Here is a 24,786-nt window from a genome sequence, read left to right on the forward strand (position 1 = left end):
GTGTCTGTTCTCTGGGGGCAGGAGCCGCTCTGAGCACATAAAGTACTTTTTTAGAGTGTTGACGGGGCCTCTAAAGTAGGGGATCTATTTATACTGGCCTAGTGCTGTCTATGGAGCTGTCCAGTGTTGAAATGGATGGGGAGTCATGCTGTTTCATTTGAGCCACTTCTCCTTTCTTCCTCCTCCGCTTGCTCCTTCTCCAAAGGCTTTCCCTTCCTCTCATGTGAATTATTTTCTGTCAGAGCATACTTTTCCTTATTCCTTATTTAATACACATCTTTTCTTCCTTCCTTTCCTTCTCTCTCCCCTTCTTTCCTCGTTACTCTCTTACTTTGATTCTCCTGTGGGCTCTTGTCAATTCAGTCTGGTTTACTTGCTTTGATTTCTTCCTCCTTTGTTTTCCTCTCCCTGCTCACTCCATCTTTCTTTCCACCGAGGACACATCACACAAAGTGGTCATCCCAGTTTTTGCAGCTCTTTCCAATTATGCCTTCGCTCACGCGATCTCCGGCGGGACTGGCTTCCGTGCGTGAGGGCACACAAACTCAAGACTTAAGAACGAGCACCAACATGAATAAGGACGCAGATTATTCCTTGGTCGAAAGAGCTCCTTAAAGCTACATCTTGCTCACATAGCGTTGAGTCGTCCCCAAACACGTGTTTGAGTTTCACTGGGGCCTGCACTGCCCCCTAGTCTCTGCTTACTCAATGCGATGAGGCAATCAGAGATGCAGGCAGAAGTATCATGCACTCTGTGGCAGGATGTGGAAAGCAAGTGAAAGAGAAGAGGGACAGAAGGAGCGAAAAAGGGAATAAAACAAGCTGAGTGTGGGAGGGAGACAGTGAGCATTTTGGGTAAGGTTGTGAGGGTTGGCTGAACATGTAAAGGGGGGAGTGCAAGGGGGAGCCAACAGATAGACGGAATAGGTATTTGGAAGGAGGGGGAGGATGGCCAGGAGGGCAGGTGGTTCTGTCATTAGCTCCAGATTAAAGCAGAGGGCAACTCCAAAGGCCTCACCTCTGATTCACACAGTAGTACTGCAGGCAAGGACAAGCCTCCCGGGAGACATAGCACACACACACACACACACACGCATGCTGGAGACACGGCAGTGATTCAAAGGATTACTCACAGGCTCACGAACACACACATAAACACACACATAAACACACACGTATAGGCATATATAAAACCACCACCCCTCCCCATCCTCATTTACACACGAGATACACTGTGACTCACGAGAACATGCAGACTCCCACACACATGCAAACAGTCATGCCACACACACACACACACACACACACACACACACACACACACACACACACACACACACACACACACACACACACACACATCATTGAACTAATTAATCAAATCTCCTGTTTTAATTAGGATTCAAATCAGTTGCTATGGGAACCTTGCCCTCTCAGAGTCTTAAGGTAAAGGCTGCTGCTGCTGCTTCCCGTGACTCAAGGAAGGTGTCCGAGGGGGACACATTCATATTACCTATGTTGATTCAGCTGGCTGCATTCTACATTCCATTTTCACGCAGACACATTTTGCTGGGGAGGCCTGAGGTGCCCGATGTGAACTTCAATTTGGGCTCAGTCATACAGAGGGACCAAAAAAAGGCGGAAAATTATGATGGCTCACGTTGCAGCCAAACAAATACAATATATTTTACCAGGAAAAGGCCATGTGTGTTAGCGTTAAAGGTGAGGTTCACAGTCTGTGGACGCCCGTCCAATCGATCACCAGCTCAAGCCTGCCATTTTTGCTCTGAAAGTTTTCGCATGGAGACACACATAAAGGCACTTTCACAGAGTTTCTAATACGGTGCTTATCCTTGCTATTACCACGGCCTTGCAATTTTGGGTGAGCAATCGCTTTGTGCTCACATGCCTTGTCCCAGTGACAGTGTTTTCACAGAGGCTCCATTAGTGATCAGTAGGATTTGTTTGTGAAAATCGCTGTCAGAAGAATCAATATTCCTGCATTTGCGTTAATACTATCCAGACAGAGGAAATATTTATTCAGTGACTAATTCCTGAGGTCTAATTAAAGCAGTGTGCATGCTTTAGTGTTAACACTGTTTCATCTCACAAGCTGATAGACTCTTATCTTAAAAGACTGGATGAGAGAGCTCAAAGTGTAGCGGAATCACGGCGCCTTCATCTGTCCAGAGAGCCTTAATATCAACTCAGGTGAAGGCCGGACCTGATGAATTAAAAGAGGAGAGGATGCCAAGTGAAGCCATTAGGATCCAGGAACTCAGGCGTGTGTCTGGCTCGCCGGTTGTCATGGTTGCGGTGTTTATCACCTCTTTCTGCCGACAGAAGCCCAGGGGCAAATCAGATTGGCTTCAGACAGGGAGGAAAAGAGAGAGTTGGTGAGTGAGGGGGAGGACATATTGGCACAGCGGAGGGGGGGAAATGCCAACACGCTGCTGAGTGAAGGCCGAGGAGGAGCGCTGGACAAATGGCAACGTGGCTTATTCATAGGATGATGCTTTTAACTCTTTGACTGTGACATAACGTTTGAAGTAAAGGTATATTAGACCAATTCAGTAAACCCTCGCTTTAGGTCTTTTTGTTAACATACCCAAATGCTGTAATGTGGGGCAATAAAACTTTCTTTTTTTCCCCTCTTGTTATCTTCTCATCTGTTGTGGTAAGTATCTCCCTGCAAATGTGCTGAATGCATTAATGCACATCTTAAAAGCTCTTGGCATTTGATGAAAACAACACTAAAGGATAGTCCTCTAATGGAAGTCTTAAAGCTAGATAAACCTCAAGGATCTGGAGTAAATCCCCCCCCCCCCCGCCCCCCTATCCCCCGTGGCCTGTGCCTGCCACCTAGTGGTCCCTAACCCAATGATCCATATGTGAAGACTTCACAAGTGCAACCTGTGTGGTGAGGCAGTTTTTCTGAAGTACAGATACTATTATTATTATGTCACTAGCTGACAAGACAGCATTCACTTCAAAGAGCTCTGAGAGTTCATGTTGCATGAGGAGATGAGAAACTAAGACATTTACCTGTTATGACAAGCGGCCGGTAAGATATATTATCAATCTATTGGTCATAATCATAAACAGATGTCTGTTTGCATCCAGGTGGCTGCCTGTCGTTGCCCGTCCAGGGCCTGAAGCTTGTTACAACGTAACCGCTCCTGACTGCTCAGCGCACACGTGTTGACACCCAAACCACGCCTCCTTGTCTCTAGAGCCAATCATCGGCCGTCATAGTTCAGCGCGTCTTCCTCTCAACAAATCACAGCACTCGTTGTTGCTGTGGGGGACATTCGCAGGCACCGAGGCCCTTCTGCTGTCGGCAGAGAGAGGTATGGCTTCATTGTTTTTGACCGGCTTCGTGAAGTATTTCTAAAAAGAAAAAAAAGAAGAAGTAGAAGTAGATTAAAAAATAAACACTCCGGCTCTATTTTGTTTGTGTCAAATACCATCTAACAGAACCAGACACGGCTTGTTAACATTAAATCCTTCCTCTCTCACTCGTGTTTCCTCTCAAATGTCCACTTGCTCTTGGTGGTCTGTGAGATGATAGGTTCAGGTTTCGCTGCGGGCTGGTGAGACAGGGTCGGATTTTAGCTGACATCCAGCTGAATAGAGCGAAACCACCAGACAGTTGTATGAATAGCTGTATTGTGGGCGCTGGCTAGCCGGTGTTGTGTGTGTCCATATGTGTGTGACAGGTCAGTTTCACATCTATAGGCCCACGCCACAGCGAGAGTCTTGGTTAATCTGTGTTGTTTTAGACGCAGAGCGCTGAACTTTAGCTTTGTTTTTTCTCCCCCACACTCGTATGTCAGGTCTTCATCATTGCTCTGTCCAGGCTTACACGGTGTGCTGCCGCGCTAAGGAGTAAATTGCCGTTGACAGCGACTTGTCCTGTTGTTTGTGGTCGCCCCTGGCTGTCAGCCTGCAGTGCCAGAGTCTCGTCATCTCTGTCGAGGATGCCGCAAACAAACAAGTCAAGAAACGCCCCGGCGGTTGACTCTCCGGGCTCGGTCCAAGTGGGAGCTTCAGCAGAAGCTACAGAGCCGGCGTCCCGGGAGGAAATTCAGGCTGCCGGGGACTCGGGAAGAGGGGGGGAAGCTGAGGATAATGTCGGTGACAGAGAGATCATCAAATCACCCAGTGATCCCAAACAGTACAGGTAAAAAAAAAAAAAAAACTCTTCTACCGCACAGTCAAGCATTCCTACCAGATTCCCATGAGGATTTAAATAATTCATTATGCTGTTTAAAGAAAGGAAAAGTTGCATGATTTATCTGTTCTATTATGTATGTTATTCTCACTCGAAGGTATTAATAGGATTTCATGTGTAATGAAATACATCTTGCTAAAGTTCTGCATTCATGACTGTGAAAGTGCTGACAAAACGACCCAGATCCACTAACCCAGATCCAAAAATGATATTGAGCCTCCCATCCAGCTGGATCAGTGCAATATTATTGTAGTCTGATGGGATGATTTCATGCTTTAAGCACAGACCAGTGCCTCAGGCCTCTGTGGGGCATGGATGGAATATTTGCTGTGAAAAAGCACAGCACAAGATGGGCTGAAAGGGTATAAGATACAATCTGCAAAGGGATAACTGTTAAGCTGTTAAGAAAAAGCAGTGAAGGCTCTAAAACTCAATTGATACCACAGTGCTTCTCCTTGTGTTATCTCACCTTTGACTTTACTCTCCTCAGGTACATTGTGTTAGAAAACGGGCTGCGAGCTCTGCTCATCTCAGATTACAGTGGACCGACAGAAGATGGAGAGTCAGATGAAGGTGAAGAAGAAGAGGAGGAGGAGGACGATGATGAATCTGAAGATGGATCAGAAGATGGGTCTGAGGAAGATGACGAAGATGAGGGCATCGATGATGAAGATGATTACAATGAGGGGAAAAAGAAGAAAGGAAATGCAGAGAAACAGGTACAGGAAACAAGAGAGCATTTCATATAGACTTTATTTATGTTTTGCAAAACTACACTGTTTGAAATAATGTAAAAAACAAATTGACACCATTACTCCACACACTATTTAAGGTGCATCTTTTATGCTCTTCTATATTTTCTGCAACATGTACAGTGGCTAATACTCTGATGAAATACAGCCAGAGTTTCAAACATTTAGAGTTCAGGGTATGTGCTCAGGCTTGAGACTGCACTAAATGCTTTGTTTCAGACAGCTGTTTTTATATATGATCAGTGGCAGATCTAGAAAATGTTCCATGGTGGGGTAACGCAAAAGAGGTGCAAGAGATCTAGCAGTGTGGCACATACCTCTTCAGTGAAGCTTGTGAAAATCCCCTATAGGTAAATAGAGTCAACAAAATACTTTAAAAAACACACTTTAGTTCTATCATTATCTCTTCTAAGAAAATAAAGACAAGTTTGATTTTTTACAAGCTTTAAAGTAGAAAGACTTTGCTCACGCCCTGCAGTACTCACTGTCAAAACAATGGCAATATTGCACATTTAAAAAGTATTTTAATAACATAAAAGTTGGAGTGGATATCTCAACGCTCAGAAGCTCCACCCACCTTTCCTCAAACCTCCTTTTGCAGATACGAACCAATGACGAGAAAGTTGGCTTAAAGCTACAATGTTTAAAATCTCACCACTAGATGTCAGTAGATTGCAATCTACAGAATTTTGTTTTCTTTCCACTCCCGATTCAAGTGTATACTCTTAGCTACAGTGGCCGCTGTAAGACAGACAACCCTTGCTGGGGTTCATCTGCAGTGAGTATAGGGTGTCGGTCCTCTGTTTACCTCAGCTGTCAATATGCCAGGTGTCTACATCTATTTACTCTGGAGGAGGCTGTAAAACTTCGTGAAAGGAGTCCGATACAAATCGATGAGTCAGTGAAGCTCCTGTTGGTCTCTGTTAGCTGCTATTAGCTGCTGTTAACTTTCTTTGAAGTGGCTCTAACTTTGTTGGATTGGGGCAGTTGACGAATAAACTGAGAATGTAATCAAAGTCTTTATCAAAGTGTGAGCTTTAGAAAACAAGACTAACGCTAGCTGGATGTTGTTGTTGACAGCATCTCTGTAGATGTGAGGTTCGCATGTCTAATCTGCTGATAATAAGTAATTGCGACAATATCGGAATGAATAAGCATGTTAATGCACTGTGTTAGGTTGGGTGTGTTAAATCCTTGACTTAATTTCAGGAGATGATCGAGGTGTTTCTTTGCTTTGTATTTTCACTTCTTGGTGAAGGCACGCCTTCTCAAATGATAAAAAATAGTTGTGATAGTTTAAATTTTGAGTCTGTAGGTGGAGAGATGAATGAATATTTGCCTTTATGACATGCAAATCCCTATGATTTCTCAATTCCTCTGCCTTTAGTAAACTACGTATGTGGCTGGTCTCTGAGCCATATACATATATGCGCTTATGCACCTCTATGCATTTAATCATTAGTTATTATTATTATTATTAATCTCTGGCTCTCGTCTACAGCTTGTCGTTGTCTTGTCTTCCTCCCCTCATGCCAACCAGTCATGGCAGATGGCTGCTCTACCCTGAGCATGATTATGCTGGATGTTTCGTCCTGTTAAAATTGAGTTTTTCCTTCCCACTGTCGCTAAAGCGCTTGCTCATAGGGGGTCATGTGATTGTTGGGGTTTTCTGTTTTCTCTGCATTGTTGTTGCGTCTTTACCTTACCTTATGCATCAGAGGTGTTATATGGGCTTGTTTCAGATGGTGGATGATTGGAGGGTCTCCACTAATGCCTAGTATTAGATCAATCAGAACTACCCCAGTGCAGTAAGCATCAGGAGCTAACACTACTTTAAACATGTCTGTACCTGAAAGTTCTTTTCATATATTGCTTTTGGCATTTAAAAGATAAGATTAGTTTTTGATATTGTCAGCTAAGGCCATAAAACTATCAAACTCAACAATTTTGTTGCCTGCGTCTCAATACTTTATTACATTGGTTTCTGTCTTTATGGCCTTTTTTGGCAGCAAGATAAACAGAGTATCATTCAAGTTTTCCCTGAAGTGCAATGCCAGACTCAGATATGCCTCGATATCCTGTGTTTCAGTCTGCGGCAGCGTTGTGTGTTGGTGTTGGCAGCTTCAGTGACCCCAGCGATCTCCCCGGCCTAGCTCACTTTCTGGAACACAGTGAGTAATTAATCCAGTAGACAAGTATTGTCATCTTTTTTTTTAAAAAAAGTTTTCATTGTTCTTTAATTCAGTGGTTTCTCCGTCCCCAGATACATCCTCAGATATGTTTTCAATGTTTCCTATCACACATCCTAATTTTAAATGCATCCTTGTGTAGTTTGTTTTAATTATTTAGTGTGCCTCTTAGCCTTTTTTGTCTCGTTCAGTATCAGTTAACAATATGTGACATTTCCCAGAATATCCATCTCCAGAGGGACCAGATCTACCCACTGTGGGGCCACAGGGCAAAAAATTAGTTTTCAGGCTCTATTTGACCCACTTTTCTGCCTGCTCTCTGTGCATTATGCATCTAACTCATCACTTACAAATGCCCATTTACTACATAGAATGCATGATAATGTATCCCAAGATACAGTAAACAGCAAACAATCCAGCAAAGATTGTTGTATACCAGTTGCTTTTGAACATTTGCAGCTTTCTCCTACTGAATGTCCCTTTTTTTTAACTCCTATACATAATATAAGCAAAAATTAATGTATTCCTGCATAAGGAAAGTCTTAGAATGTGAGGTGCAAATAATTAATTTACTACCAACCAAGTGACGCTACACTGTTCGTGGGGTTTTGGGGCTCCTGGAAATCTGGGGCCTGTGGGTTAATGTCTGCCTTGCCTTGCTGGCAGATTAACTTTACATCACCTACAAGAACAAGGCAAGAAATCACTGCATTCACTATGAGGAAGCAAGCAAGATATTTTTCAGTTGGGGGAAAAAAAAAAGCTAGGCTTGCACAAAATGCCACATAACTTCAGAATTGCAATCCAATCTATTGATGCTACTGTCAGCAGAGAAATTGCTATCTGTCTCCTCTACCAATTGTGATTGTTGAACATTGTTTCCAAATGATCTTTCTGAAAGGAAACCTTTTCTCATGCTGTCACCAAATATTCCCGGCACTATTTAGAGTTATGTACGCGGCTTCATCTGAGACAGAGTTATCAAAATTCTATTAAAGCTGAGCCAGAAATGTGATGTGTTATTGTCTGCATTTGTCTCATTGTCCACATAAATAAGAAAACGACAAAAGACACATCGTGCAAGTAGCTTTAATAGATTATTTTCTTTGGATTCCTTTTTTTTTTTTTTTGATGATTTGTAATCCCTTCTCTCTTTTCACCCTTACTGTGATTTCGTTGTCGCCTAGTGGTGTTCATGGGCAGTGAGAAGTATCCATCAGAAAACGGCTTTGATGCTTTCCTCAAGAAGCACGGTGGGAGCGACAATGCCTCCACGGACTGTGAGAGGACCATCTTCCAGTTTGACATTCAGAGGAAAAACTTCAAAGAGGCTCTTGACAGGTTAGGAGTCAGTTGGGCTTTTTCGTTTTTGGTTGTTATCTTATTTTTCGAGCAGTCATCCTTACGAGGTGGTGAGGATTTACAGGTAAACACAAGACAGAAACAAGAAAAAGGAGAATATAAACTCATATGAAGCAACGGAGACAAGTTAGAACAATTAACAATTAGTAAATAGACTGAAACCAAAGACTCATAGAGGCTATAAGGGAAAATCTATGGTCTAATCCAAACAGTAAGGCACTTAACATGCTAGAGCATAATTTACCAAAGGAAAGTTCTAGCAGACCTGATGATTATATTGTGAAAATGTGTGGCACATTACAGGCATATTCCCTGTTAGCGCTCGCTTTTACTCTTCAGTCCTAATATTTTTGCTTTGTGGAAATAGCCACCGAGACATCATCCATGGGTTTGTGGACTCTACATTTTGAAACCTCACTATTGCAGTTTTGACTGCCGTTAAACCATTGTGTCCAAATATTGCCAGAAATGACCTTATTTTGATCAGAGGGTGGTTTGGCAAGTTATCAGCTAACCATATCAAATTTAGTTAGCAAGCTGAATTCATAAACTGAACGGGTGAATCAAAGAGACGCATTTACCTGGTAATTATAGTGGGAAGTAGGAGACGAAGGAAATGCTTTTGGACACTGCCAGTTTGAATTTAAATTCTGTCTAAATCCTCTTTTAGTAATAACTTCAAACTTTAAAGTTACATTTAAACCACTGGTATGTCTGATGTCGCTCCATGTTTTAGTTAAATTATGGGTTTAGTTCAATCTAAACAGTGTGGATGTATAAAGTAAGTGATATGAAGTAAGAATAGTGAAACTTGGATGTCATATATTCAGATCTCAGAGGCCGATAGATGTAGTGTGGATCATGGTGTGCACTAGAGCTGGGCGATAGAACGATAACGATATGTATCGCGATATAACTTTTACTCGATAGAGAAATTAAGCTATCGCGATAGACCTCGCCGCTCTTGTCCTCTTTAAAAAAAAAAAAAAAAAAAAAGGTCAGCCGATCCAAATTCAGTAGCGCAGAGCTGAACCAATCACAGCCGCAGCGTCACGTCGCGTGACTTGCTACGCACAGCACAAGTGCCAAGCCGCACGTGTGTTTGTTTGGGAAGCAGCCAGCGGGTAATGGAGCCAGCGCATAATGGAGGAAATGAGTGTGCCGACTAGAAAAATCAACCGAGCGTGACCGAAGAGAAAACAGATGATGGTTCCAATGCCGGAGAGATTGTCGAACGGAAGAGCCAAAGAAGTTCCGTAGTGTGAAGGTATTTCGGCTATTTCAAGTCTGACAAAAAACAGAGTAGCGTGCACTGTAAATTGTGCTGAAAGCAAGTCTGGAAATACAATAAACTGGTGCATGCGTCACACTGTGCGCTGCGTTATTGTTTCGGTGAAATGAATTTCTACAATACTGTTACTGTTAATTCTACTCTCTGCAGTGTTTAAATGCTTACATATACACACAGTTACTGTCCCTCCACACATACGACTCGGTTCTGCTTCTATGCCGCAGCTTTGTTTACTTTTTCCCACCGAGGCTTCTAGACTTCTGATTGGCCAACATTTCTGCACGGTTAGGAATCTAGCGCCACCTGCTGCTTTGGCATGTTCATAGCAGCGTTTTCCTTCATTTCTGCCTTTATGTGTGGACGGGATTATTTTTTTAAAACGAAAACAGAAAATCTCAGTTTTCAAAAATACCCGTGTACGTGTGGACGTAGCCTCAGTCTCTGACTGGAAGCGCTAATTCGTCATTCGGCTTTTGTCAGACTAAAGTAACTGTTAAAACTGTTTGAAAAGCTAAGCTATACAACAAGGAGAGATTGAGAATTTCCTTTTAGTTCTCAGTTTATTTGATATTGACAAAAGTTAGTCAGTTTTGTCTGTTCTTCTGTAAAACAAACTAAGATTTATTTTTAGAATTAATATTTTGTTTCTAAGTGGAATTGACAATTTAGTCTGTTTCATTTGTTCTATTTTGAAACTTAAACGCTTTAGCGGCTGCCTTTTGTGTAGTTTGCAATATTTGCCTTTATTTATCTGAAAAAGTCTCATGTTCCTTAAGTACATCTACCCTGTTGAACTTATTATGGGAAATAAATATTTAAAAACAAGCTGCTGATTATTTCACATTTTACTTGTGAGCAACGGCACATTTAAATCTTACAAATATAGTTATTTGGCTTATATCGTGATAGATATCGTTATCGCCTGAAATGAAAAAAACATATCGTGATATGAAAAAATCTCATATCGCCCAGCTCTAGTGTGCACTTGGATATATATTGGATGTTGTTTGTCATGTGCGTCCATCTACATCTAAATGTTTATGTCTGATCTGTGCTCTGTCTGCTTCTGAACATTACCACTTTGTCCTGTTGTTCTCAGGTGGGCACAGTTCTTCATCTGCCCCCTAATGATTCGGGATGCCATTGACAGGGAAGTGGAGGCTGTTGACAGTGGTGGGTCTTGGTGCCTATGTGCATCACTCCTGCATTCTGAGAAATTAATCCTGGTTCATATAAAGTGTTTTAGTGCATTTTCTGCATTTTTTTTGTCCCATCTTACCTTTTCCTGTGTCCCTCCGTCTGTCTATCAGAGTACCAGCTGGCTAAGCCATCTGACTCCCACAGGAAGGAGATGCTATTTGGCAGTCTGGCCAAACCTGGACACCCTATGGGCAAGTTCTGCTGGGGTGAGTTAGTAAAAACAACTGCTGGGACAAATAATACACGCAGGGCCTCCTTGGGGTATGTTCAGCAATAACAAACAGGAGAGCTGAAACCTGCACCAGTTTACCTGCCTTCTCATATCCCTGCATGTGTTAGGGCTCCTCTCTGTCATGTATTATGTTTGTCACTTGATTGTTAACTTGTCACAATACCAGGGAATGCGGAGACACTGAAGCAGGAGCCCAAAAGAATGAAGATCAATGTGTATAAGCGGCTGCGTGCCTTCTGGAAGAAATACTACTCTGCCCACTACATGACTCTGGCTGTGCAGTCAAAAGGTCAGGAAAATCATTCCCATTTATTATGCATCAAGAACTAGCCGATTAGTAGATTGACAGAAATGTAATTTGTTTCAATAATTTCATACACCAAATGAACCGATTCATTGAAAAAGCAATCTGTGGATTAATCAAAAATTCAGACGATCATTATCTCAAATGAGGATCCACTTCATCCATGTTCCGCCAACTGTAGATAATCATTCCCGAATCAGCTCGAATTGCTGTATTACTCAAAACAAAGTCACATACAAAGTATCTAATGTATTTTCTTGGTTTCACAGAAAATATCACCCAGCTAATTAACTACAGCATACAAGTAAAATGATGAAGTGTTGACATTTGGTGCTGAGAAATGCCATCCTCATGAAACACTTACTCGCCCTCAGTAAAATTCACTCTTGTTGCACCTCTTTTGTTGTCTAAGATTCTGCCAGTGTAGAGGGATGCAAAGGTGTTATAGTAGATCGCTAATTGGAGTAAAACAACCGGAAATATTTATAACCATCATTTCTGTTGGAAAATGATGAAGCATCAAACTGCTGATGATTGCAAACACCTTTCCTTGCAAGGTTTTATAATATAGGTTTTATAATATTCATAAAATTGCACCTTTTTTTCTCTTTGCTCGCTTCAATTTTTTGTTCACCTCTAGCGCTTTGACTTGCTTGGTGCAGTAATATATGTCTGCACCTGTGTGCATTAGGTCATTATGATGTCACTACATTGCACTAATCATTCTGGTTGTGTTCAGAGGTGAAATTAACCTCAGGCATCTGACCGGAGAGTGCGGTTAAACTTTTTCAACCTATAGGCCAAAGGATTTTTGCTTATAATATCGATCAGTGTTGCCTGAAAAAGCTGTTTTTAGGAGCTTCCATATCAGCAAGGGGAAACATCTGTTTTGAAGCCCAGCTGAACAATCCTACCTGGTTTTTACATCATGTTTCATTAAAGAGTCCATCCATGCATCTATTTTCTCGACTGCTTGTCTGGTTCAGAGTCACGGGGGAGTTGGTGCTCATCCTAGCTGTCATAGGGCGAGGTTGCCAGCCTGTTGCAGGGCCAACACAGAGAAACAGACGACCATCCATGCTCAAATTCAAACCTACAACCAATTTAGAATCACCAGTTAACAAGCATGTCTTTGGACTGTGTGAGGAAGCCAGAGTACCCGGAGAGAACTCATAGAAGCGTAGAGAGCACAGAAAGGCCCCAGCTGGCTGGCAAATTCGAACCAGTAACCATATTGCTGTGAGGCAACAGTGTGAACTGACTGTTGACTTGGCACAAAAGAAGGGATAAAGAATAAAGAAGAGCATTGTAAACAATTGCTCCTTTGTTATTGAATTAAAATTATGTACTCTAGTCTTGAAAAACAACTTTGACTTCCATTTAGTAATTTGAAACATGCATAGGAAAAAGCTGTCACAATTAAATTAACCATGCTATACATTAAAATGTTTGTAAAAAAAGGCTGCAATGCAAAATACAAAAGCTGCATCTCATTATACAATAATGTAAAAGCTCTAAATGTAGGCTTTTAGTTTGTTTGCATTAGCAATAATTAAAAAGGAAGAAGGCTCTACCTTATTTAGTTGGAAACACAGAAATTCGTGAATTTTCATTTACATTTTAGCATTAAATTAAAGCATGTAAAGCCACACTGTAACATAGTTTCTTTTAAAGCAAGCATTTTAGTATGTATCGTTACTGCACTGACTTCTCCCCAAATCTAAGTGGTTGTTTTCAGCCAGAATAATTGAAACGCACTCAAACTCTAATTTATCCTCCTTCACTCACTGCGTCCTTTAGAGAAGCTGGACACTCTGGAGGAGTGGGTCAGAGAGATCTTCAGCAAGGTGCCTAACAAGTGAGTATTCAAGAAGAGGCTCTCAGTTGCTGTGATGAGAAGCTGGCGCTATATAGATTGAGTCTCAATATCCTTTGCTCAAATGTAAATGTCAAGCCTTTTTACCATCTCTTTCTCCGCTTTCTTCATCTCAGATGCTTTTTTTCTTCTTCAAAATGATGCACCTGGAAGGGATCTCTTCTCCCTAAAGCGGAGCTGAGCTGAATTAGTGTTTTTTTTTTTTTTATGTTTGTGTTTTTTTGCTGCACCGCTTCCGTATGCTTTATGAGTCATTGCAGAACCTTTTTTTAGTGAATCAGAGTCACTGTTACACACATAAAAAGCACATAACCTCCAGTTTTTAAGGCTTTCATTTCAATTAAAGGATTACATTTCCACCTGCTCACATCTATCCTTGTAAAATTGCCTGAAGTGACTTTAACTTCTTTAGATGAACTAAATTAATTTTCATCAAGCTTTAAATGAATGAAAGGATTTTATAGCTCTGCCTGACAGAAATAATGTGCTATTACTTCCCCGATTGTGTAAACAGTAATTGGAGACATCCATCCTCAATCTTATACTTGAAACCTTTTCCATTAACTGTTTTCTATGTTACTTAAAACATAAGGGTGGGTTGAAGTCGCTTTAATTACGTCTTGGAACTGTTTAAGTGATGGTATTGTTTTTGTGTTTGTAGTGGTTTGCCCAAGCCAGATTTCTCTGATATGGTGGATCCTTTTGACACAACGGCTTTCAGCAAGCTCTACAGAGGTACTGATACACCTTACCGGATATCTCTAAGCACATCTGGTGTACTGCAGGTTCCCACATATAAATAAGCCCTAACAGGTTATGTAAGTAGTGGTTCTCAAAGTTGGACCTTTGGGTCCTCCATAGATCAATGACTTGTAGCCCGGGGTCTCCAGAGTAGTTTGTCATCATTAATAAAAACATACTGTCTCATTTAAAATCTCATATCCAGTTTCAGACCATTTATTTAGAACAAGCACATTGGATCCATTACTGCCTTCTACATTTGGGCCAGTAGAAGCCCTGACATGATCGGGACACATCCTGTGAAATCCTTTGCTTCTCTGCTTATTAGCCAACTGGCTAGTTATTGAGCACAAAGAAATAATTCACTTCACATCTTGAAGTGACACTAATCCCAAAACAGCTTTCACTCAGTCCCTGTGATGATGCATATAAGACATTTATAATGAGTCCGGATGTATTCAAAAGAGCCACTGAGGACCAGAATGTGTAATATGTCAGCTGAGACGAGTTACTCGAGGCTGTCAAGCTGATTCAAATTGCAGTTTTAAAGGGGACTTGTTGTTCTCATTTCCAGCTCCATATTTTTATTCATGGACTCTGCTAAAGTAGTTTTTCACATAGTTAAAACTGAAAATGAGTAGAATGTACAAATATTTTTTATTGTGTACAGGGACTTGTTGCTGATGCTCAGTTTATCCACTTTCTTAGACAAGCAATTTTGATGACATTAATGGGGTTATCATTTATCACTGACATACAGACCCAAGAATAGTGGAAACGGAGTGTTCTAGATGGCTGAACAGTTGGGAGTAATTGGCAGAGTTTAATGTTAGCATACGAAAATAAGAGCATGCAAAATAGGCTGCCTTTATGCAATTTTATTTAAAATATATGTAACAGAAAGAGGAAAGAGCTCTGAATCAAAAAATCAGTGGTTCCATTTGCTTTTTCTGTTGATGTCAGGTTTACTTCTCCAGGCCAAGTGTCCGTTTGATTCAGGTGCTTGATGGTGTTTCTCCACCTGTTTGCATTCACAGTTGTCCCCGTCGGGAAAGTTCATGCACTGAATATCACCTGGGCTCTTCCTCCTCAGGAGAAATACTACAGGTGAGCGCCATGCAGAACATATACAACAAATATAGAGTCACACAATGCTCTCCATCTCTTGAGAGAAATTTCATCAAATTCTTTTGTTTTGTTTTTTCCCCACGCATGCATTTGATTTGCATTGATGTCTCTTTATATAAATATAGAATTGGGTCAGTCAAAAGATACCATGCTTTTCCCCTGATTGTAGATGGATTGCATCAATGTTTTTTTGTTTCTACTTTTCATTTTCGTCAGAGTGAAGCCTCTCCACTACATCTCTTGGCTGATTGGCCATGAAGGCACAGGAAGCATCCTCTCAGTGCTTAGGAAGAAGTGAGTGTTATTGCTTCTGTCTGTTTGTTTTTCTGATTTGAGGGCACTCCAAAACCCAATTAAAAGCTCTTCAATTTGCTGGGTATACATGAGCTTTTTTCCCCGCTCTGCGCCAGCCCTGTGTGTTTGAGCCCAATCTTCATACTATACACTTTGCCATCCCACTTGACAATGTGATTCATACGTTCTCATCTCTGGATATGGCTGTACAAGTGCATTTCAGCCTCTTGTTGCTAAGTGGTGAAGTGATTTACCAAACCTTGTGTCATCCCACGTTACCAAGAGCCCATCCAATGCTCCCTTTACCATCAGCACCACTTGGATAGTGTAAAAGAATGCTCCTATTTAGTGTTTATAATCCTTTCAATTGTTGATAAATGACAACAGTGAAATTTGAGTGTACTTTGACTTAATTCCCAAACTGCAAAGGCAGTGGAGTGGTTGTTTTTATTGAATTCAGACAATCCTAGCAAAAAGGGCCAAGAGACGGGTTTGAAAATGGGAACATGTTGTCCTGCTCTGTCAGATTTGGAAATGATCTCTATGTCCGTCTGTAGAACATTACTGATCAGAGGCCTCAAATTATCATACCATGTTCTTGCTGATTATTTACCATTGATAAATCCATTAGAAATACGCCATGTAATAGTACATTTTTGTAAGTGCAGTATAAAGACTGCAGTATAGAAAGGTTTTAGATTCCTCCTAGTAGCCTATTCTGATACAGAGCAGACTTCTCAACCAAACTTGTCCTTTAAGTGCATCATCAGATGAATGAAAGATGTCTTTATACTCTTAAACAACTGAAGTGTTCACCTTGATTTATGGTCCAACAAGTCTCAAATGTGTGTAAGCTGTTCAAATGAATGATTTAATATTACATGTATTTTTGTGACTGTTCACTCACCCAGTAGAAAGTGAAGTGTTTGCAGCCAGGAGTCATCAAGTGACATGTCTTGAATGCCCTCTATTTATTGTTCATTCATTTTACCGCATACAACAGTGAGTAATTCTTTAGTCGAAGGCCTATTTGTGGTAATTTATTGTTATGTTTCTATGTTGCATTTTCAAAGGTGCTGGGCTGTGGCTTTGTTTGGAGGAAACAGTGAAACTGGCTTTGACCAAAACACCACCTACTCCATCTTTTCAATCTCCATCACCCTAACTGATGAGGGTTTCCAAAACTTCTACAAGGTAAAGAAAACTCTTAACATTTGTTATTTCCTCTGCATTTCTTTCAAAATAAAAAGGAAAAAAACCTTGGGACTGGGCAAATTAAATTAATCAGCAGTTTAAGCATCAATCTCCCACGCAAGGTTTATTATTAATTGTCATATCATAAAGTGTTAAGTCTAATTGTTGAATGTCGTCATTGTGTTTCTTAAATTTGTACAGTCTTAGTTTAAGCAGTAGGATCAAAGCCATTCCTTTGATCCTGACCACCTCTCCAGCCACTCTGTGCTGGGGGAGGTTTTATTGTAGATACATCCTAACTTGAAGATCTGTTTGATGTTTGGTAGAGCTTCCTACCCTTTGTATGGTTTCACTGTGTTATCTTTGGTAAACCATACATTGGGTGTGGGGGAAGACTACCCTCTTTATGACCAAGGATGTTGTTCCTGCTTTTAGGTTTTATGACCCTTTGACCAACAAACACACACACACACACACACACACACACACACACACACACTCTCACACACACACACTCAGTGTATACATTTACATACAGTGCCTTGTCTTTGTAACCAAAGGGGGGTTGCAAGGGGAGGTGTTTTGTAAACTATTGTTTGAAGTTTGTCAATAAAAGGCAGCGAGAGGAGGCCACCATTTTGGGGTTCTTTGTCGTGCTGGACACAGACGAGGCCTCCCTTGTGCAAGTAATGGATCGATCGACTGTCTTGTTTTCTTCATGATGAATAAGTCTCTAGAATTAGCGGGGTTTGTGGAAACACAGACCCAACATAAAGAGTCAGGTTTTCTTCATTATTAAGATACTGGAAGTAGCTGGCATACAACAGTTAAGGTCAAGGAAGCACTGTGCGTCAGTTGCTATGGCAACTCTTGTATTTAACACAAAGGCAGTGCCTGATAATTTGACAAGAGGACCATTTCGTACTCTTAAGTATGCAATGGAAAAATATCCTGTTCACCGTTACTGAGGTAATTTCCGTATAAATACTTAAACAACCTCAAGAATATTGTTTATTTGGATCAATAGCAGAATAACCTCTCAATTCACTGACAAACTCACAAGAGTTTTATGGATAATAATATGAAATGAAGTGAAGTGTAAGAGTTAGTGATATATTTCTGGTGGTACACCTGAACAAGTCGATCAACTACACAATCCAGTCAGTTACTGAGGTTCAACAGAAGGTAGTAATGGAAGTACTACACACGACTTTTGTTTTTCCTTGCTGTCAGATTAGGTTTAGACATTTTTTAGTCTTCTGTTTTTTTTGTGGGAAGACTAACAATGGAATTAGGAATATGTAATACCAGTGTACTAAAGTATGTATATCGTTTTGTTAAGGGCCAGTAACTAAGTGCATAATCATGATGATCTGGATCTGGGAACACCTTCAGTTAGTTTGCCCTATGGCGACAAAAGCTTACTTTTGAGGGATATCCAGACAAGACTTTCCTGTTGACTTGTTGCTTATTATAAATGGTGAAAAGGCCAATATAAAGCTTTTGTGAAACAATAGTTAATGGTTTCAAGATTTCCTTTTCAGCAGATAAAGTCCTTTTGAACTTCATATGAACTGCTTATCTACAAAGGCTGCTTAAACATTGTTGGTCAATGGAATTTTAACTACAAAGGGAAACCTTACAACCTTCAAAAGTCTTATCACTCACTTGGTTATATACCTATGCGGACTTTGGCTTATATAGATTAGCTTTTTTTTCTCGTCTTTAAAAAATTGTTCTTTAAATAAAATGACTTGATTAGAGGGATCAGCAGACTCGAGGTGGATGACACTAAAGTGTGTCAAGCTTGACATCAAAATTACAGTGTGCCATTGGATTACCAGTGACATGTCTCCCACTTCTGAGTGTGGACGCTTCATCTCTTTGCTCTCTAAATGCTTTGCTTCTTTTATTGATTTTTACCGATTTTTATGCTGATTTTTTCCCTTTTTCCATATGAGCTTACCTGCGATAGCTTCTGGACACTTATAGATCATTAGGACTAAAGTGTTCTTAACAGAAACAGCAACATTTTTATAGTTACCTTATCCTCAGCGCTCCGTGTGTCTGTGGCCTAGACACAGCTGAAGCCTGATTACAGCGTCTGGGCACCGAGCAGCCTCGATAGCCTAGAAAGGTGCTAACCGCTAGGCTAACTAGCAACAAGATGCCTTCCCTCTCCACAGATGACTACCACAGCCTCCTGCAGAAGATTGCAGCACTGGAGACAAAAATTCATCGCTTAGAAGTAAACGTGGAGGTAAATGGACTGTGTGGAAATGAAACAACCTTGCCTTTGACTCAAAACAATAGCGATGAGCAAGCTAGCACACAGCTAAGGAGCACAGATAACATGACCAAGAAAGTAGACTTTGTGCACTATTATAAATCCTCAAGCAATAATCCCCCCTTGGACTGTCTTGGTGCAAAACCAAGACATAAATCATGTCTCCTGGAAGGGGGAGGACGTACCACAGGCAGGGCACAGTGAGCTGAAATCTCTGAAACCGACTGGCCTTCACTTCCTACGAGACAGAGAAGCTCTTCTACCCCTGTATACGAGAGGAAACAGGACTGGACAACCGTGAATAGGAAGGTTAACAACAAACCCAACTGAATGTGAAACTGCAGAACAGATTTGCTCCACTATCAAAGGACCCTGGATCTATATCGGACAACCATCCATCTAAAAGTAGCGAAGTAAGGCCTGAAAATCCACGGGGAAAGCTAAAGGCTAGGCCTGAAACGCTGATTGTGGGTGACTCTGCTGTAAAGGATGTACAAAGCATGTGCGGTAAGAACACTAAAGTCCTCTGCTTTCCTAACGATATGGTCAACATCCTGAAGGAGAGAATTCTTCAAATTGCAGATGAATATCCAACTGTGACAAACATTGTCCTGCATACAGGGTCAAACGATGTGTCCAAACAACAATCGGAGGTTCTGAAACGGGACTTTATTGGATTATTAAACACTGTAAACTCTCTGAATGCAGCTGTATTCATCAGTGGACCTGTACCGCCGGTCAGAGGAGGAGACGAGAGATTCAGCAGGCTGTTTACACTGAATAAATGGCTTATATCAGCATGTGCTGACCACTCAGTGCATTTTATCAACAACTTTAATATTTTTTGGGAACGCAGGCATCTGTTTAAAGCAAATGGATTTAATTTTAACAAGTCAGGGGTGAAACTGTTCACCTTCAACTTGTTTTATTCCATACGTCATCCATCTGTGCTTGGAGCCAAGGCTGAGATAAACGAGGAGTTATCTCATAAAGAAGAACAAACAGTACTCCAAGAACAGACAAAGCCCAGCAGAAACCTTGAGGAGGAGCTCCATCTGCCCCCACCCGGGAAGAGCCTCAGAAAGGAGAGACATCTGAGGCAAGAAGAGGCAAGAAGAGGGGTCCCTATTTGCCTCCAACTCTCTCAACAACACCAACGACCAGGACCAGGATCTTCCCCAGTCCCCCAAACCCCTGACAGGCCATCACCCCCATCACCCTCCTCCCCCTCCCTTTCTCCCTCCTCCCCACACCTGAAATTCACTGAAGAGATGATGGAGCGGGTCAATGCTGGGCTCAGATCTACCCCCCGGCCCAATCCCTCTTTGTCCCCCATAAACCCCCCACCAAAGCAGCCAAAGGTTCGCCACCGAGCCCCACCCTCAACAGAGCAATCGAAGTCACATTGCCCAGCCTCGCCCCCCTTAGTTCCTCCTTACCACCTTCATGCTTTGTCTCCGCAGTCTGATGTGTGATGTGTGGAGGGTCCGGGCTGCGAGGATTATGGCAGTGGTGACTTTTCCTAGGAGAAGCTGGGACCCTGTTTACTAGAAGGTTTTAAAATTTCTGTACTTTTAGGTGACAGAAGGAGACATGTGGCCTGGTCAAAACACAGAGAGCTGCACTCTAAAAGATCTTTAATTAAACATAGTAAACATACCTTGTGTGCCACAGACTGCTCCCAAACACGAGGGGACAAGTAATGCCTCTAAAACACTTAAGTTGGCTTTATTAAACGTTAGATCTTTAGCTGGGAAAACATTTTTAATTAATGATTTAATCACTGAGCACAGCCTTGATTTTATGTTTTTAACTGAAACTTGGTTGGACCAAAATAACAGTGGAGCTGTTCTCATCGAGACGACCCCTCCTAACTACAGTTTTATCAGTGAGGCCAGGGTGAGCAGGAGAGGAGGAGGGGTTGCTGTCTTATTTAATGAATCATTTCAATGTAAGCAGCTATCTCCTGGAAGTTTTCAGTCTTTTGAATATGTGGCTTTACAGCTGAAGGCCCCATCCAAAGTTGTGTTTCTTAATGTTTACAGGCCTCCCAAATACTGCACAGACTTTTTTAATGACCTCAGTGAACTGCTGTCTGTGATCTGTGTTGATTTCGACTGTGTAATTATTGTTGGGGATTTTAACATCCATGTGGACAACCCTCAGGACAAAGGGACTAAAGACCTGAGTAACACTCTGGGCAACTTTGGGCTGACTCAGCATGTAACAGAGGCCACACATAATAGAGGACACACTCTCGACCTACTGATCTCCAAGAGCCTGAGCATTTCAAACATTACTGTGTCTGATGTGGGCTTATCTGATCATTACTGTGTTTTCTTTGAAAGTAAAATCTCAGCCCACACAAATATATCAACAGCAGTGATCACAAAACGGTGTATAACTGAAGACAGTAGTGAGATCTTTAACCAGGTCTTCCCATTAACACCTGACCTGTCCAAAGGTTCAGTCAATGAGCTCGTCAATAGCTTTAATGCAAAAATGTTAAATGTAATGGACACTATTGCTCCCATTAAGGTGAAGGTTATCTCTGGAAGGAAAAAGTCTCCATGGAGAAACTCCACACTAGTGAAAAATGAAAAAAGAGAGTGTAGGAAAGCTGAGCGCAGATGGAGAAAAACAAACCTCCAGGTTCATTATGACATCTATAAAGAGAAACTTCACAATTATAATTTACAACTGAGGAATGCAAGGAGGTCCTACTTCTCTGACATCATCACTAAAAACAGCCATAATGCTCGGGTCTTATTTTCTACAGTTGACAGGCTAACAAACCCTCCTGTGCCAGTGGCAGCTGAACTTCATTCGACCATGGCCTGCAATGACTTTGCCAAATTCTTCACAGACAAAATCCAAAAGATTAGACAAGCAGTTGGAACATCAACAGCAGATCCAGGATATGTACTGTGTCCACCAAAAAACTGTTTAAACACCATGAAACAGTTTCAACCTATTAGCAGCAAAGACCTGGAGGACATCTTAGGTCAACTGAACTCCTCCTCCTGCTGTTTAGATGTCCTGCCAACAAGTTTTTTCAAAAAGGTCTCAAAGACTTTAGAGTCAGACCTGTTACAGATCGTCAACTTTTCCTTAATGTCAGGTGTGTTTCCAGAACTACTAAAAACTGCTGTAATCAAACCTATACTGAAAAAGGACAATCTTGACAAGACACAAATGAACAACTACAGGCCGATCTCAAATCTCCCGTTTTTAAGTAAGATCATTGAAAAAGCAGTTTCTCAACAGCTCAATTACTTCTTAACACAGAATAACTGCTACGATGCCTTCCAGTCAGGTTTTAGACAGAACCACAGCACTGAAACCGCTCTGACAAAAGTGTTTAATGACATATGTCTGAATACAGACAGTGGAAAAATGTCAGTCCTAGTTTTACTGGATCTCAGTGCAGCATTTGATACAGTTGACCACAACATATTACTCAAACGACTGGAGAACTGGGCAGGTCTTTCAGGAACTGTACTAAACTGGTTCAAAACATACTTAGAAAACAGGAAATACTTTGTATCAATAGGTAACTTCACATCTGAGCAGACAAGTATCACATGTGGAGTTCCCCAAGGTTCCATCTTGGGACCCCCTCTGTTTAACATTTACATGCTCCCACTGGCACAGATTATAAAGAACAACAAAATAAACTACCACAGCTATGCAGATGACACACAAATATATATCACAATGTCACCAGGAGACCGAGGCCCTGTACAGGCTCTTGGTAAATGCATTGAGGAAATCAATGACTGGTTGTGCCACAATTTTCTCCAACTAAACAAAAACAAAACTGAAGTAATAGTCTTTGGCGCCAAAGAAAAACGATTACAGGTCACCAGAGAACTTCAATCTATACATCTAAAAACCACAAACCAGGCGAGAAATCTGGGTGTAGTGATGGATGCAGACCTAAACTTGGAAAAACACATTAAGACAATAACAAAGTCAGCTTACTATCACCTCAAGAATATTTCAAGGATAAAAGATCTGATGTCTCAACAGGACCTGGAAAAACTAGTCCATGCATTCATTTTTAGTAGGCTTGATTACTGTAACAGCATCTTTACAGGTCTACCTAAAAAATCAGTCAGACAACTACAGCTCATTCAGAACTCTGCTGCTCGAGTCCTCACTAAGACCAAAAAAGTGGACCACATCAGTCCAGCTCTGAGGTCTTTACACTGGCTACCTGTCCGTCAGAGGATAGACTTTAAAGTTCTGATGCTGGCCTATAAAGCTCTGAATGGTTTAGGACCAAAATACATCAGTGACCTGCTGACCCAGTATGAACCATCCAGATCCCTCAGGTCATCTGGATCCGGTCTTTTATCAGTTCCCAGAGTCAGAACCAGACACGGAGAAGCTGCATTCAGCTTTTATGCTCCTTATATCTGGAACAAACTCCCAGAAAGCCTCAGATCAGCTGAAACACTCAGTTTATTTAAATCCAGGTTGAAGACTCACCTGTTCTCAGCTGCATTTGAATAAAGCACCAAATCCACACTTTTAAGCTTAAATTTCAAAACTTACACTAACTACTGATCTTATCTATTTCTAATTTTATCTGTTTTGGTTTTATATACTGTTTTGTTTGTTTGTTAAGCTTAAATTTCAAAACTTACATTAACTACTGATTTTATCTACTGTTCTGATTTTATCTGTTTTGATTTTATATACTGTTTTGTTTGTTTGTTTGTTTGTTTGTTTGTTAAGTGGGTTTAGAGCTCTGGGTAGCTCCCCAGCTGGGTCTAGACTGGGTCTAGAGAGTATTTTAAATTCAGGGAATTTAAAATAGAAAGTAGCTCGTCCACAGAAGGACTGGTAGCTCCCCTTACGATAAGGGTTCAGATCGCGCGAACAGGTGTGAAATGTGTGTGTTTAGTTAGTTAGTTAGTTTGTTTGCTTGTTTTAATTAATTTTAAATCATGCTTTTTATTTGTTTTTGTTTCTAATGTCTCTGTAAAGCACTTTGAATCACCTTGTTGTTGAATTGTGCTATACAAATAAATTTGCCTTGCCTTGCCTTGCCTTGCCTTGCCTTGCCTTCTCCTCCTGTTAGACACACAGCAAGCCAACTTAATATGAAACTGGTGCCGACAATAAAAACCTCCTGCAGTTCAGAAAAGTGTTCCCTCACAGGTTTAAGGCTGTATTTGTATAAGGGGTTAACTTTGCTTGGAGCTTGCCTTAGGTAGCCCATAGAGTATTACAGAAAGCATACAGCTCTCATTTAAGTAAGTACAATTTATTTATATAGCACTTTTCACATATAAAAATCAAAAAGTAAAACATAATAGCAGGCAAAGAGCACCATAAATACAAAAAGGACAATTTCTTTTTGTATTTATTATGAGGCTACTGCTGGCTAACTTGACTAGCATAAAAATGGACACTGACAAACAGCTATTCTAGTGCTATTCAAAGATAACAGAATGCACCCCACCTGCATCTCATATGCTCATGAATAAGCATGCTGCTTCTTACTTGTACAGTCTTCACAAGGATTGGGGATTGTGCCACAAACTGTGTACAGACACTAGTGGAAAAAAGATCAGATTTTGCAACAAGACTGAGACCATAAAAATCTGCCTGCATTTTTAAAGTGTCTGCTTCGTAGCTGGTCTTGGCAAGAAACAGTCTGGTGCATAATTCCACTGTAATGAAGATATTAT

General features: G+C 41.1%; 1 protein-coding gene across 3 annotated transcripts in view; it reads left to right on the forward strand.

Annotated features, from left to right (window-relative positions):
- The first annotated feature begins 3,229 nt into the window (after window positions 1–3,229).
- The window catches only part of LOC147307047 (nardilysin-like), a 34,728-nt gene continuing 13,171 nt past the window's right edge, over window positions 3,230–24,786 (forward strand). Inside the window, exons 1-13 of one of the 3 annotated variants that reach the window (XM_086273954.1) lie at window positions 3,230–3,350; window positions 3,860–4,183; window positions 4,725–4,953; window positions 7,076–7,157; window positions 8,363–8,516; window positions 10,928–11,001; window positions 11,139–11,234; window positions 11,427–11,549; window positions 13,365–13,422; window positions 14,102–14,175; window positions 15,219–15,288; window positions 15,526–15,603; window positions 16,677–16,797. In XM_086273954.1, coding sequence (XP_086130080.1) covers window positions 3,981–4,183; window positions 4,725–4,953; window positions 7,076–7,157; window positions 8,363–8,516; window positions 10,928–11,001; window positions 11,139–11,234; window positions 11,427–11,549; window positions 13,365–13,422; window positions 14,102–14,175; window positions 15,219–15,288; window positions 15,526–15,603; window positions 16,677–16,797 — 1,362 coding nt within the window. In that variant the 5' untranslated portion in view covers window positions 3,230–3,350; window positions 3,860–3,980. The other 2 variants (XM_086273955.1, XM_086273953.1) reach the window with 2 other exon arrangements.

Source organism: Aulonocara sp. 'chitande type north' Nkhata Bay, linkage group LG19 (assembly GCF_057382095.1).
Source record: "Aulonocara sp. 'chitande type north' Nkhata Bay isolate Kocher_YH1m ecotype deep benthic linkage group LG19, A_spYH_male_GT1.1, whole genome shotgun sequence".
Classification (NCBI taxonomy): domain Eukaryota; kingdom Metazoa; phylum Chordata; class Actinopteri; order Cichliformes; family Cichlidae; genus Aulonocara; species Aulonocara sp. 'chitande type north' Nkhata Bay.